Below are 17,008 nucleotides of genomic sequence, written 5' to 3' on the forward strand. Positions count from 1 at the left end.
AATTATCATTCAACTTAATAAATGAAAAAGAAACACTTTGTTCCAATCCACCAATTTATAATAAATGAAAAAGAAACACTTTGTTCCAATCCACCAATTTATTACAGGTACGACTAGTTTCGACGCTACGGCGTCATCCTCAGGTACAAAGTTTAAAGTCACAATCATAGTATATATACTCTCTTCTGGAAAGGGTGGGGGAGTTGTGGGAAGAGGGGGCGGGGAGGGGAGTACGGGGGTAGGTACGAAAGTATGTGGGAGAGGGTAGGAAACACCAGGAAAAGCGTTAGTGAGTGGGGGGGATTGGAAGGTGGGTTAAGAAAGGGGAAATTAGGGGAAAGGGGAGGGGATTAGTAAGCTAGGGATTTCATTGGTCAGTATAATTTGAGTCAATGGCTAATGGGGATAAAAGTACGGGTTAGGAGTCAATGGGAGTTGGGGGGAAGGGGTTATTGGTTCTGTTTTTCTGTTATTGCTAGGGAGGCTTCCAGGAGAGGTGATACGTTTTCAAACAGAATGTCATTGAGTAAAGGATGTTTCTTCATTGTTCTCCGGATCTCCAACTCTTCCTTCTTGTCCATCCTCCTCCCTTTTTCTTCCCGATGTAGTATTTTGGGGATGAAATCGCTGGTGTGATTTTCCTCCCACAGGTGTTTGGCAAAGTGGGATTGGGCTAGGTTACACTTCTTGTAGCACCTCTTGTGTTCCTCCGCTCTTGTCCGCACCGCTCGACCACTCTGCCCGATGTACCTCGCACTGCAATCCCCGCAAACCATTTCATATATCCCACTGTTTTCCAGTGGCTCAACTTTATCTTTAGTTTTGTTTATGAAAATTTTAAGATTTTGTTTGTTATAGAAAGCAATTCTAAATTTGTCTTTCGGGAATAATTTGCTAATTTTTTCGGACGGGACACCATAATAGGGCAATTTTACCCACTTAAGTTTTTCCTTAATAGTTACCCCTGAATTGTAAAGTAGCTGTTGGGCTCTTATGGAGCGTTTCTTGCGGAGCATTTTGTCCACCATTTTTTCACTGTAGCCATTTGTAGTTGCTATAGATTTGATTTTCATCAATTCCTCGTTAAATTTTCCTATCGAGAGGGGAATATTAAGTAGTCTATTCAGTAGGAAGTGAAATGTGGATAACTTTTGGGATATATGATGGCGGGAGTCAGCAGGAATTACATGGTCTGTAGTGGTGGTTTTGCGATATAATTGAAAATCGAATCCTTTTTCCCTTTTTGTCACTGTAACGTCAAGAAAACTTAGTTTTCCTTCATTTTCTTTTTCACACGTAAACTTAATATTATTACACTGAGAATTTAAAACCGACAAAAAACTGTGCAGTTGTCTTACAGTGCCAGTCCATATTGCAAAGATGTCATCCACGTAGCGGACCCAGAAGTAAATGTTTTTTGTGTTAACTGAACTATTCATAAACAATTTTTGTTCGAACTCGTCCATGAAAAGGTCGGCTAGGAGCGGTGACAAAGGTGACCCCATGGCTAAACCTTCCGTTTGTCTAAAATAATCACCATTAAATTTAAAATAGTTTTGCTCCACACACACTTTGGCAAGGGTCACTAGGTCACTGACGACGTTTGTGTCCGTCACTGTATTTGATAAAACTTTCTTTGCCACATTGACTGCTTCCATCGCCGGGATGTTGGTAAAGAGGTTCACCACATCAAAAGACACTAAAAAATATTTGGTGGTGGGGGGTTTTATTTTGGAAAGTTGCTCACAAAAAGCCACAGTATTCTTCACTCCATATCTTGGCTGGAAATTAGTCAACTCTCTAAATCTAGAATTCAGCACCGCCGCGAGTTTTCTGGAAGGAGAATTCACACTGGAGATGACTGGTCGGATAGGAATGTTTAATTTATGCAATTTAGGGAGGCCGAAAAAGTTGGGAGCTCTTGGATTCATAGTAGTTGCTTTGTAAATTTCGCTGGACTTTAGAAAAGTTGGAGTGGAGGAAAGCGATTTTTTCACAATTTCCTGGAATTTTTTAGTGGGGTCCGATGAAAGCTTTACTATCTTGTTATTCTTAATGAAGTCGTAACATTTATCCGTGTAGTCCTCTCTCTTCATCACTACCATTGCGTTCCCCTTGTCCGCCTTTTCAATGATTAAATTGTTCTCTCTCAATCGCTTCTGAATAGAACTAATAACTTTGCGCTCCCCCGACTCGGTTCTCGTTGGGACTTTTAGTAAGCTAGGGAGTTTTTGAGCGATTATAGTTTTCAAACCAATATCCCGTTTCTCCAAGGACACATCACAGTCTAGTGCCAGATTCTCGACCTCCTTTGCTCCGACTGGAGTACTGGGTACAAACTTGAGTCCTTTTTCCAGTAGGGCTATTTCTTTCGTGTCGAACACTACGTCCGAAAGATTGATCACTCTGTCGTGGAAGGTTATGGGAGCGTTCCCCCTTTGAGGTTCCTGATGGGAAACCAATTTTTTCTCTTGCAAGCGCTTAAGTTTATCATTGATGACTAACCTCTTTTTACGTGCTATCACACTGCTCTTTTCTCGTACATAGTCGTCTAATAAGGTCCATTCCGTCCAGTGAAGGTCCTGCCACAGTTCCCTTGTGAGTAGGAACCTGTATTCTTCCATGCTGTTCCTTTTTGCGTACCATCCTTGGAGTTCCTTCTTAATCCATATGCGTTGCGCTTCCTGGACTGCTTGACGTCCTCTTGTCGATCTGCTGTTGGTCTTCACGTTGACGTAGTTCGGGACACATCCTAAGGCGAGACATCTACTGTTGAAGTAGATGTTTAACGACGCTATCCTGGATTTAATTGTCACAGTCCGGTATAATTTGGCCTTTTTCGCTATACTTGCGTTCTTAATTAGTTCAATAGTTTCAGCCTCAACTTTGTGGAAGTTCATTTTAATAAATGAAAAAGAAACACTTTGTTCCAATCCACCAATTTATAATAAATGAAAAAGAAACACTTTGTTCCAATCCACCAATTTATTACAGGTACGACTAGTTTCGACGCTACGGCGTCATCCTCAGGTACAAAGTTTAAAGTCACAATCATAGTATATATACTCTCTTCTGGAAAGGGTGGGGGAGTTGTGGGAAGAGGGGGCGGGGAGGGGAGTACGGGGGTAGGTACGAAAGTATGTGGGAGAGGGTAGGAAACACCAGGAAAAGCGTTAGTGAGTGGGGGGGATTGGAAGGTGGGTTAAGAAAGGGGAAATTAGGGGAAAGGGGAGGGGATTAGTAAGCTAGGGATTTCATTGGTCAGTATAATTTGAGTCAATGGCTAATGGGGATAAAAGTACGGGTTAGGAGTCAATGGGAGTTGGGGGGAAGGGGTTATTGGTTCTGTTTTTCTGTTATTGCTAGGGAGGCTTCCAGGAGAGGTGATACGTTTTCAAACAGAATGTCATTGAGTAAAGGATGTTTCTTCATTGTTCTCCGGATCTCCAACTCTTCCTTCTTGTCCATCCTCCTCCCTTTTTCTTCCCGATGTAGTATTTTGGGGATGAAATCGCTGGTGTGATTTTCCTCCCACAGGTGTTTGGCAAAGTGGGATTGGGCTAGGTTACACTTCTTGTAGCACCTCTTGTGTTCCTCCGCTCTTGTCCGCACCGCTCGACCACTCTGCCCGATGTACCTCGCACTGCAATCCCCGCAAACCATTTCATATATCCCACTGTTTTCCAGTGGCTCAACTTTATCTTTAGTTTTGTTTATGAAAATTTTAAGATTTTGTTTGTTATAGAAAGCAATTCTAAATTTGTCTTTCGGGAATAATTTGCTAATTTTTTCGGACGGGACACCATAATAGGGCAATTTTACCCACTTAAGTTTTTCCTTAATAGTTACCCCTGAATTGTAAAGTAGCTGTTGGGCTCTTATGGAGCGTTTCTTGCGGAGCATTTTGTCCACCATTTTTTCACTGTAGCCATTTGTAGTTGCTATAGATTTGATTTTCATCAATTCCTCGTTAAATTTTCCTATCGAGAGGGGAATATTAAGTAGTCTATTCAGTAGGAAGTGAAATGTGGATAACTTTTGGGATATATGATGGCGGGAGTCAGCAGGAATTACATGGTCTGTAGTGGTGGTTTTGCGATATAATTGAAAATCGAATCCTTTTTCCCTTTTTGTCACTGTAACGTCAAGAAAACTTAGTTTTCCTTCATTTTCTTTTTCACACGTAAACTTAATATTATTACACTGAGAATTTAAAACCGACAAAAAACTGTGCAGTTGTCTTACAGTGCCAGTCCATATTGCAAAGATGTCATCCACGTAGCGGACCCAGAAGTAAATGTTTTTTTGTGTTAACTGAACTATTCATAAACAATTTTTGTTCGAACTCGTCCATGAAAAGGTCGGCTAGGAGCGGTGACAAAGGTGACCCCATGGCTAAACCTTCCGTTTGTCTAAAATAATCACCATTAAATTTAAAATAGTTTTGCTCCACACACACTTTGGCAAGGGTCACTAGGTCACTGACGACGTTTGTGTCCGTCACTGTATTTGATAAAACTTTCTTTGCCACATTGACTGCTTCCATCGCCGGGATGTTGGTAAAGAGGTTCACCACATCAAAAGACACTAAAAAATATTTGGTGGTGGGGGGTTTTATTTTGGAAAGTTGCTCACAAAAAGCCACAGTATTCTTCACTCCATATCTTGGCTGGAAATTAGTCAACTCTCTAAATCTAGAATTCAGCACCGCCGCGAGTTTTCTGGAAGGAGAATTCACACTGGAGATGACTGGTCGGATAGGAATGTTTAATTTATGCAATTTAGGGAGGCCGAAAAAGTTGGGAGCTCTTGGATTCATAGTAGTTGCTTTGTAACTTTCGCTGGACTTTAGAAAAGTTGGAGTGGAGGAAAGCGATTTTTTCACAATTTCCTGGAATTTTTTAGTGGGGTCCGATGAAAGCTTTACTATCTTGTTATTCTTAATGAAGTCGTAACATTTATCCGTGTAGTCCTCTCTCTTCATCACTACCATTGCGTTCCCCTTGTCCGCCTTTTCAATGATTAAATTGTTCTCTCTCAATCGCTTCTGAATAGAACTAATAACTTTGCGCTCCCCCGACTCGGTTCTCGTTGGGACTTTTAGTAAGCTAGGGAGTTTTTGAGCGATTATAGTTTTCAAACCAATATCCCGTTTCTCCAAGGACACATCACAGTCTAGTGCCAGATTCTCGACCTCCTTTGCTCCGACTGGAGTACTGGGTACAAACTTGAGTCCTTTTTCCAGTAGGGCTATTTCTTTCGTGTCGAACACTACGTCCGAAAGATTGATCACTCTGTCGTGGAAGGTTATGGGAGCGTTCCCCCTTTGAGGTTCCTGATGGGAAACCAATTTTTTCTCTTGCAAGCGCTTAAGTTTATCATTGATGACTAACCTCTTTTTACGTGCTATCACACTGCTCTTTTCTCGTACATAGTCGTCTAATAAGGTCCATTCCGTCCAGTGAAGGTCCTGCCACAGTTCCCTTGTGAGTAGGAACCTGTATTCTTCCATGCTGTTCCTTTTTGCGTACCATCCTTGGAGTTCCTTCTTAATCCATATGCGTTGCGCTTCCTGGACTGCTTGACGTCCTCTTGTCGATCTGCTGTTGGTCTTCACGTTGACGTAGTTCGGGACACATCCTAAGGCGAGACATCTACTGTTGAAGTAGATGTTTAACGACGCTATCCTGGATTTAATTGTCACAGTCCGGTATAATTTGGCCTTTTTCGCTATACTTGCGTTCTTAATTAGTTCAATAGTTTCAGCCTCAACTTTGTGGAAGTTCATTTTAATAAATGAAAAAGAAACACTTTGTTCCAATCCACCAATTTATAATAAATGAAAAAGAAACACTTTGTTCCAATCCACCAATTTATTACAGGTACGACTAGTTTCGACGCTACGGCGTCATCCTCAGGTACAAAGTTTAAAGTCACAATCATAGTATATATACTCTCTTCTGGAAAGGGTGGGGGAGTTGTGGGAAGAGGGGGCGGGGAGGGGAGTACGGGGGTAGGTACGAAAGTATGTGGGAGAGGGTAGGAAACACCAGGAAAAGCGTTAGTGAGTGGGGGGGATTGGAAGGTGGGTTAAGAAAGGGGAAATTAGGGGAAAGGGGAGGGGATTAGTAAGCTAGGGATTTCATTGGTCAGTATAATTTGAGTCAATGGCTAATGGGGATAAAAGTACGGGTTAGGAGTCAATGGGAGTTGGGGGGGAAGGGGTTATTGGTTCTGTTTTTCTGTTATTGCTAGGGAGGCTTCCAGGAGAGGTGATACGTTTTCAAACAGAATGTCATTGAGTAAAGGATGTTTCTTCATTGTTCTCCGGATCTCCAACTCTTCCTTCTTGTCCATCCTCCTCCCTTTTTCTTCCCGATGTAGTATTTTGGGGATGAAATCGCTGGTGTGATTTTCCTCCCACAGGTGTTTGGCAAAGTGGGATTGGGCTAGGTTACACTTCTTGTAGCACCTCTTGTGTTCCTCCGCTCTTGTCCGCACCGCTCGACCACTCTGCCCGATGTACCTCGCACTGCAATCCCCGCAAACCATTTCATATATCCCACTGTTTTCCAGTGGCTCAACTTTATCTTTAGTTTTGTTTATGAAAATTTTAAGATTTTGTTTGTTATAGAAAGCAATTCTAAATTTGTCTTTCGGGAATAATTTGCTAATTTTTGCTAATTTAAAAGGCCAAATTATACCGGACTGTGACAATTAAATCCAGGATAGCGTCGTTAAACATCTACTTCAACAGTAGATGTCTCGCCTTAGGATGTGTCCCGAACTACGTCAACGTGAAGACCAACAGCAGATCGACAAGAGGACGTCAAGCAGTCCAGGAAGCGCAACGCATATGGATTAAGAAGGAACTCCAAGGATGGTACGCAAAAAGGAACAGCATGGAAGAATACAGGTTCCTACTCACAAGGGAACTGTGGCAGGACCTTCACTGGACGGAATGGACCTTATTAGACGACTATGTACGAGAAAAGAGCAGTGTGATAGCACGTAAAAAGAGGTTAGTCATCAATGATAAACTTAAGCGCTTGCAAGAGAAAAAATTGGTTTCCCATCAGGAACCTCAAAGGGGGAACGCTCCCATAACCTTCCACGACAGAGTGATCAATCTTTCGGACGTAGTGTTCGACACGAAAGAAATAGCCCTACTGGAAAAAGGACTCAAGTTTGTACCCAGTACTCCAGTCGGAGCAAAGGAGGTCGAGAATCTGGCACTAGACTGTGATGTGTCCTTGGAGAAACGGGATATTGGTTTGAAAACTATAATCGCTCAAAAACTCCCTAGCTTACTAAAAGTCCCAACGAGAACCGAGTCGGGGGAGCGCAAAGTTATTAGTTCTATTCAGAAGCGATTGAGAGAGAACAATTTAATCATTGAAAAGGCGGACAAGGGGAACGCAATGGTAGTGATGAAGAGAGAGGACTACACGGATAAATGTTACGACTTCATTAAGAATAACAAGATAGTAAAGCTTTCATCGGACCCCACTAAAAAATTCCAGGAAATTGTGAAAAAATCGCTTTCCTCCACTCCAACTTTTCTAAAGTCCAGCGAAATTTACAAAGCAACTACTATGAATCCAAGAGCTCCCAACTTTTTCGGCCTCCCTAAATTGCATAAATTAAACATTCCTATCCGACCAGTCATCTCCAGTGTGAATTCTCCTTCCAGAAAACTCGCGGCGGTGCTGAATTCTAGATTTAGAGAGTTGACTAATTTCCAGCCAAGATATGGAGTGAAGAATACTGTGGCTTTTTGTGAGCAACTTTCCAAAATAAAACCCCCCACCACCAAATATTTTTTAGTGTCTTTTGATGTGGTGAACCTCTTTACCAACATCCCGGCGATGGAAGCAGTCAATGTGGCAAAGAAAGTTTTATCAAATACAGTGACGGACACAAACGTCGTCAGTGACCTAGTGACCCTTGCCAAAGTGTGTGTGGAGCAAAACTATTTTAAATTTAATGGTGATTATTTTAGACAAACGGAAGGTTTAGCCATGGGGTCACCTTTGTCACCGCTCCTAGCCGACCTTTTCATGGACGAGTTCGAACAAAAATTGTTTATGAATAGTTCAGTTAACACAAAAAACATTTACTTCTGGGTCCGCTACGTGGATGACATCTTTGCAATATGGACTGGCACTGTTAGACAACTGCACAGTTTTTTGTCGGTTTTAAATTCTCAGTGTAATAATATTAAGTTTACGTGTGAAAAAGAAAATGAAGGAAAACTAAGTTTTCTTGACGTTACAGTGACAAAAAGGGAAAAAGGATTCGATTTTCAATTATATCGCAAAACCACCACTACAGACCATGTAATTCCTGCTGACTCCCGCCATCATATATCCCAAAAGTTATCCACATTTCACTTCCTACTGAATAGACTACTTAATATTCCCCTCTCGATAGGAAAATTTAACGAGGAATTGATGAAAATCAAATCTATAGCAACTACAAATGGCTACAGTGAAAAAATGGTGGACAAAATGCTCCGCAAGAAACGCTCCATAAGAGCCCAACAGCTACTTTACAATTCAGGGGTAACTATTAAGGAAAAACTTAAGTGGGTAAAATTGCCCTATTATGGTGTCCCGTCCGAAAAAATTAGCAAATTATTCCCGAAAGACAAATTTAGAATTGCTTTCTATAACAAACAAAATCTTAAAATTTTCATAAACAAAACTAAAGATAAAGTTGAGCCACTGGAAAACAGTGGGATATATGAAATGGTTTGCGGGGATTGCAGTGCGAGGTACATCGGGCAGAGTGGTCGAGCGGTGCGGACAAGAGCGGAGGAACACAAGAGGTGCTACAAGAAGTGTAACCTAGCCCAATCCCACTTTGCCAAACACCTGTGGGAGGAAAATCACACCAGCGATTTCATCCCCAAAATACTACATCGGGAAGAAAAAGGGAGGAGGATGGACAAGAAGGAAGAGTTGGAGATCCGGAGAACAATGAAGAAACATCCTTTACTCAATGACATTCTGTTTGAAAACGTATCACCTCTCCTGGAAGCCTCCCTAGCAATAACAGAAAAACAGAACCAATAACCCCTTCCCCCCAACTCCCATTGACTCCTAACCCGTACTTTTATCCCCATTAGCCATTGACTCAAATTATACTGACCAATGAAATCCCTAGCTTACTAATCCCCTCCCCTTTCCCCTAATTTCCCCTTTCTTAACCCACCTTCCAATCCCCCCCACTCACTAACGCTTTTCCTGGTGTTTCCTACCCTCTCCCACATACTTTCGTACCTACCCCCGTACTCCCCTCCCCGCCCCCTCTTCCCACAACTCCCCCACCCTTTCCAGAAGAGAGTATATATACTATGATTGTGACTTTAAACTTTGTACCTGAGGATGACGCCGTAGCGTCGAAACTAGTCGTACCTGTAATAAATTGGTGGATTGGAACAAAGTGTTTCTTTTTCATTTATTATAAATTGGTGGATTGGAACAAAGTGTTTCTTTTTCATTTATTAAAATGAACTTCCACAAAGTTGAGGCTGAAACTATTGAACTAATTAAGAACGCAAGTATAGCGAAAAAGGCCAAATTATACCGGACTGTGACAATTAAATCCAGGATAGCGTCGTTAAACATCTACTTCAACAGTAGATGTCTCGCCTTAGGATGTGTCCCGAACTACGTCAACGTGAAGACCAACAGCAGATCGACAAGAGGACGTCAAGCAGTCCAGGAAGCGCAACGCATATGGATTAAGAAGGAACTCCAAGGATGGTACGCAAAAAGGAACAGCATGGAAGAATACAGGTTCCTACTCACAAGGGAACTGTGGCAGGACCTTCACTGGACGGAATGGACCTTATTAGACGACTATGTATGAGAAAAGAGCAGTGTGATAGCACGTAAAAAGAGGTTAGTCATCAATGATAAACTTAAGCGCTTGCAAGAGAAAAAATTGGTTTCCCATCAGGAACCTCAAAGGGGGAACGCTCCCATAACCTTCCACGACAGAGTGATCAATCTTTCGGACGTAGTGTTCGACACGAAAGAAATAGCCCTACTGGAAAAAGGACTCAAGTTTGTACCCAGTACTCCAGTCGGAGCAAAGGAGGTCGAGAATCTGGCACTAGACTGTGATGTGTCCTTGGAGAAACGGGATATTGGTTTGAAAACTATAATCGCTCAAAAACTCCCTAGCTTACTAAAAGTCCCAACGAGAACCGAGTCGGGGGAGCGCAAAGTTATTAGTTCTATTCAGAAGCGATTGAGAGAGAACAATTTAATCATTGAAAAGGCGGACAAGGGGAACGCAATGGTAGTGATGAAGAGAGAGGACTACACGGATAAATGTTACGACTTCATTAAGAATAACAAGATAGTAAAGCTTTCATCGGACCCCACTAAAAAATTCCAGGAAATTGTGAAAAAATCGCTTTCCTCCACTCCAACTTTTCTAAAGTCCAGCGAAATTTACAAAGCAACTACTATGAATCCAAGAGCTCCCAACTTTTTCGGCCTCCCTAAATTGCATAAATTAAACATTCCTATCCGACCAGTCATCTCCAGTGTGAATTCTCCTTCCAGAAAACTCGCGGCGGTGCTGAATTCTAGATTTAGAGAGTTGACTAATTTCCAGCCAAGATATGGAGTGAAGAATACTGTGGCTTTTTGTGAGCAACTTTCCAAAAGAAAACCCCCCACCACCAAATATTTTTTAGTGTCTTTTGATGTGGTGAACCTCTTTACCAACATCCCGGCGATGGAAGCAGTCAATGTGGCAAAGAAAGTTTTATCAAATACAGTGACGGACACAAACGTCGTCAGTGACCTAGTGACCCTTGCCAAAGTGTGTGTGGAGCAAAACTATTTTAAATTTAATGGTGATTATTTTAGACAAACGGAAGGTTTAGCCATGGGGTCACCTTTGTCACCGCTCCTAGCCGACCTTTTCATGGACGAGTTCGAACAAAAATTGTTTATGAATAGTTCAGTTAACACAAAAAACATTTACTTCTGGGTCCGCTACGTGGATGACATCTTTGCAATATGGACTGGCACTGTAAGACAACTGCACAGTTTTTTGTCGGTTTTAAATTCTCAGTGTAATAATATTAAGTTTACGTGTGAAAAAGAAAATGAAGGAAAACTAAGTTTTCTTGACGTTACAGTGACAAAAAGGGAAAAAGGATTCGATTTTCAATTATATCGCAAAACCACCACTACAGACCATGTAATTCCTGCTGACTCCCGCCATCATATATCCCAAAAGTTATCCACATTTCACTTCCTACTGAATAGACTACTTAATATTCCCCTCTCGATAGGAAAATTTAACGAGGAATTGATGAAAATCAAATCTATAGCAACTACAAATGGCTACAGTGAAAAAATGGTGGACAAAATGCTCCGCAAGAAACGCTCCATAAGAGCCCAACAGCTACTTTACAATTCAGGGGTAACTATTAAGGAAAAACTTAAGTGGGTAAAATTGCCCTATTATGGTGTCCCGTCCGAAAAAATTAGCAAATTATTCCCGAAAGACAAATTTAGAATTGCTTTCTATAACAAACAAAATCTTAAAATTTTCATAAACAAAACTAAAGATAAAGTTGAGCCACTGGAAAACAGTGGGATATATGAAATGGTTTGCGGGGATTGCAGTGCGAGGTACATCGGGCAGAGTGGTCGAGCGGTGCGGACAAGAGCGGAGGAACACAAGAGGTGCTACAAGAAGTGTAACCTAGCCCAATCCCACTTTGCCAAACACCTGTGGGAGGAAAATCACACCAGCGATTTCATCCCCAAAATACTACATCGGGAAGAAAAAGGGAGGAGGATGGACAAGAAGGAAGAGTTGGAGATCCGGAGAACAATGAAGAAACATCCTTTACTCAATGACATTCTGTTTGAAAACGTATCACCTCTCCTGGAAGCCTCCCTAGCAATAACAGAAAAACAGAACCAATAACCCCTTCCCCCCAACTCCCATTGACTCCTAACCCGTACTTTTATCCCCATTAGCCATTGACTCAAATTATACTGACCAATGAAATCCCTAGCTTACTAATCCCCTCCCCTTTCCCCTAATTTCCCCTTTCTTAACCCACCTTCCAATCCCCCCCACTCACTAACGCTTTTCCTGGTGTTTCCTACCCTCTCCCACATACTTTCGTACCTACCCCCGTACTCCCCTCCCCGCCCCCTCTTCCCACAACTCCCCCACCCTTTCCAGAAGAGAGTATATATACTATGATTGTGACTTTAAACTTTGTACCTGAGGATGACGCCGTAGCGTCGAAACTAGTCGTACCTGTAATAAATTGGTGGATTGGAACAAAGTGTTTCTTTTTCATTTATTATAAATTGGTGGATTGGAACAAAGTGTTTCTTTTTCATTTATTAAAATGAACTTCCACAAAGTTGAGGCTGAAACTATTGAACTAATCATTCAACTTCTTCAATTTATCGAGTAACCTCTTCGGATCCCTTCATATGTGGAAGACTATTAATTGTCAATCTCTCCTCGAAATGAAGACAAAATACCTGTACATCCAAACTTTCTCCTTACATCACCGGTAGAACACACTGAATTTTTTCTCTCCATAAATTAACACTGGTCCCTTTGGTTTTATATTATTTTATTTTTGTGATTTACCTTTAAGGTCAATATTCGCCTCTGCAAAGGCCTCATCATAAAACGATGCTCGACTGCTTCTGGTCTCTCTTTGATTTCTCGATGGGTGATCACGTGAACACATCGTACCTCCATCTCGTACCTCCACCTCCTCTGCCACCTCGTACCTGTACCAATATATAACAATGGCAGTAGTTGGCTCAAACTCATTGAGTGTTACTCGTTGCGATAAACTTTATCATAAGATAAAAGGTCTATAGGATTGACCACTGTTATTTCCTTTCCTAACGCAATCGCTGAAAATCCGTTCCTCATTATCTTCTATTCCGTTCTTCTTACCCCAATGAACAAAAATATGAGTTCCCGGGCAGATTCGGACGACACTGTCGGGGGTTTTTAGTGCCGGAAACCAAGCCGTTGGTATAAGAGGAATATACTGTAACTTTCTGTGGCGAAATTAGTAAACTACTCGAAATTACCCAAAATACGCAAAAGAAGAGCCAGACCTGGATTTAAGATTTCAAGGTGGAGTGGAATGAAGAATTTGAGACGGAACTTTCCAGCGCAAAACCTAATAGTTGCTTTCCACTGCACACGTCTATTGAATAGTATGTGGGTCACCAAGGAAACCAGTTTAATTGTTTGTCATGCGAGTCTCCAACGGCAATCAATAAAACTACATTTTGATGAAACTAGTTGTGCCTAAAGAAGGAACAGTGTAAAAATTAATGAAGAATTTCATAAGTTCGGAAGCATTCCTATTTTTTGAAATCCTTTTATCCTTCCCTTTTCCTTATTTACCCTCCAGTTCCCTTCTGTTAACGAAGCCGAAACAGTCGAAACAGTTCAACGGCCGTGTAAAGTGTTATTTTCTATATGTTATAGGTGTTAAGTGTCCTAGAGTTTGCTTCGCGAGGCGGCAGGAGAAAGGTAAGACGCCGGTATTAAAAAGCTACTTACAAGGATGCAACAAGTGATTGATCGTCAAAGCAACTATGTAGAAAAATAGCTAAATGTCCAACCTTTCCAACGATGTACGCAAAGTTGAGAATAAATTTGATTTTTCATGAAAAAAATAGGAGACCTTACTTTTCGAATCGCCCTCGCGTGTATATACACATATGCTTATATACATAAATATATATATATGTGTATATATATATGTTTATATATATATATATATATATATATATATATATATATATATATATATATATATATATATATATATATATATATATATATATATATATATATATATATATATATATATATAAACTAGTACTTCTGTTTCCTCCGAGGAAGACGGAGCTAAATTCCATCCAAATTATTAAGAAATAACGTGTGAGTGTTCTTTTTATGCGTTCTTATACTGTTTGTTGCTGTCCAAGTTTTTATTCGACACTTCCGTGTTACTTCGGCGAAATCATCTATATATATATATATATATATATATATATATATATATATATATATATATACACATTCAAACACGAAATCCCGCCAAACGGCGAATAAATACTCATATATGCAGAAACAGATTAAAGGAAAAGGGATAGGAACACACATAAAGGACGAACACAATAGAGGTGGGGAAGGCGGAATCGAACGGATCACAAAAGTAAAAATATTTCCTTGACCTTCTGTATATATGAGTATATATATATATATATATATATATATATATATATATATATATATATATATATATATATATATATATATATATATGTATATATATGTGTGTATATGTATATCTATATATATATGTATATATATATATATATAAATACATACATACAAATAGACATGTGGAAACCAAAACTCGCCAACGTTACCCATGTCGGTCAGTTCGCACGGAGGCGCGCCTTTCCCACTGGCTGCTTTTACTGCATGGCGAGCAAGGGAAACGGGTTGAGGAGTGGCAGGAATCCGGGGTAGAAGCACTCGGTTCCGTTTCCGAGCGCCCGGTGAATAGGAAACGTCGGATGATTTCAAGATGTAATTAGGCCACGACCGACGGACCTACGCACCTCGTTCGCATGCCTATTGCAATTGAATTAAATTGTTCAATAATAGTGGACTAGTGGTCGGAGGTAGGTTTTGGTGGACTTTAAAGAACACTTCATATTTTCTAAGAGACAATTACCACCATGAAAATACTTCATGCGCTCTACTAACTCGATTTAGAGACCCAAAATATTTATTCTCTTCCTATCTCCATCTCGTTACCCAACATTCTCCTCTCTATTGATCTCCAGCACATTTGTCTATCCTCTTTCCGTTTCTCCCAGCAACTGTAAGGGTAATGGACACATTTACCCAGACCGGTCCTGGTTGTTCCGATTAATCTGGTAATCAGAATATTACACAGCTTAGATTTTGTCAAAGGTACCCCGTGGAGTAACCTCAATTATTCATTCGGTCCAGAACACACCTGATAACAATCATATATACTATATGTTAGGTTAGATTTAGTTCAACAACAAACTTCAATATTGATTGAATTGAGCTCTTACGGCTAATAGTATTGTATAAATGAAAAACTCAAATAGCCGTAAACTTTTCACGGCTATTAAAAGTTTTCATTTATTCTACAAACTCCAAAATTGAAATTGGGATATGGTTTAATATGAGCTTAATACGGTCTCCCTCTTACTTTATTTACCGTTTGTTTTCTTAACTATATTTTAATTTATTGGTATAATTGAGATCAATCTCGTACATTTTAAATTAGAAATAAATATTAGCATTTGCAAGTATATGCATTTTTAAAATATGGACGGGATTTGTGAAGGATCGCCAGTGACAAACTTAGAAATGTATGCCTCTCTTTCGCGAAGACTGAATGTGAGATCACCAAAGGTCAACTAGCAACGGAATATTTGTGGAAAATATGGAGGTTAAACCGAGTCAACGCGGAGAAAGCTTAGCTGAAAGGAATGCAATAGAAAACTGGAATGCGTGACGTTTTTAACAAATGGTGTTCTTAATTATGATGTCAATTATCATGTTCCTTTTAATTTATAGTTTTATTAAAACTTTATATTAAAATTGAATTAAAATTAGAATTTACGAAGAATGGAAATTCCAATCATTTAATTCATACATTTCCCTAAAAATAAACGATAGGCGTTAATATTTCTAAGTTATATTACACATAACTTTATCCCAGAAGTTCTTTACAGATGAGCAAGGCAGTATTTAAGACTTAAACGATATGAGTTAAATTTTGTAGTTATTGCCTTTTTAATTAAAAAAATACCCCATTAAATCCATACGCACAGTGTGCGAACCACTGGATGTAGTAGAAGAAAGAATTTACCTTGAGGATGATGTAGTCCAGCCACGGGAAGTATGCGAGGACGATGCCGATTATGAGTGATATGACACCCACAATGATGAGGGTGAGACGACCTGCACGCCAGGAAAAAGAAGAGATTGTTAATTTCAATAAAACAATTGAGATCAATTGAGTTGTTCATTATTTCGGTAACCGCTGGCAGTTACCCCACAAGCAATAGAGCCCCCCCCACTATTTAAGCCATGGGTATTTTGAATAGGGAGCACGTAGGTTCACCGGCCGAATCACATCTCGTGCCTACAGAAGTGAAATAAGTGCAAGTGGAATTAAGCAATCTTCATCTATTTGGGCAGCAGTATAACATATGGTTGAAGAAATTTAACAAAAACAAGCGAGAAACAGCTAAAATCTAGGAATGTGCTCATTAAAAAGAGGCAGCTCCTGTGATCGAAGAACCTGACTTTGCAGACAAGAAGGCATTTCGTCAAAAAGTTCTTATGGAGCATGGCACTTCAGAAATATGGAACATTGGAAAAGTGAACCATCAAAGAATAGAAGCCTCTAAAACATGACGCTTGAGGAGAACATTAACGTGCAAACGGACAGATAGAGTGAGCAACGAGGGAGTAATGTACACTTCCATAGAAGAGTAAAAGAGGAAAGGAGGATAGGGAGAACTTTACGGAAAAAACTATATGGATTGAATAGACCATGAGAAACGGTTCACACTACGATTATCAACAAAAAAATGACTGTTAAGTCACTAAGACCACTTCCTTACAAAATTTGGGAGGCATAAATGAACTTGTACCGTTTCTTTTTCTATGCGAGAAGAACCAATTCAGAGATGACCACCAAAATTTGTGCGTAAATAGACTTCCACTCCTGAACAGATTTCACGGGAGATTTTATTACATGGTTGTTCTTCATGACATGAAAATAAAGCGGGAAGAGTTTGGAATCAACAATCAACAAATAGAACATAATTTTTGGCTTCAAAAACGGATTTATATTAGAGATTATTTGCTTTGATAGAATCCATAAGTGATTTCGCCACAAAATAAATCCTCGTGG

At 40.1% G+C, this 17,008-nt stretch overlaps 1 protein-coding gene across 1 annotated transcript in view; it reads right to left on the reverse strand.

The window, feature by feature from the left end:
• LOC139688032 (scavenger receptor class B member 1-like) overlaps window positions 1-17,008 on the reverse strand; it is a 208,836-nt gene that overhangs the window by 147,442 nt on the left and 44,386 nt on the right. Inside the window, exon 2 of the mRNA XM_071585434.1 lies at window positions 15,956-16,047. Within this exon, the coding sequence (XP_071441535.1) occupies window positions 15,956-16,047 (92 nt within the window). The remainder of the gene's footprint in view (window positions 1-15,955; window positions 16,048-17,008) is intronic.

This window comes from Hetaerina americana, unplaced genomic scaffold (assembly GCF_022747635.1).
Source record: "Hetaerina americana unplaced genomic scaffold, ioHetAmer1.1.p SCAF_2, whole genome shotgun sequence".
In the NCBI taxonomy this organism is placed as follows: domain Eukaryota; kingdom Metazoa; phylum Arthropoda; class Insecta; order Odonata; family Calopterygidae; genus Hetaerina; species Hetaerina americana.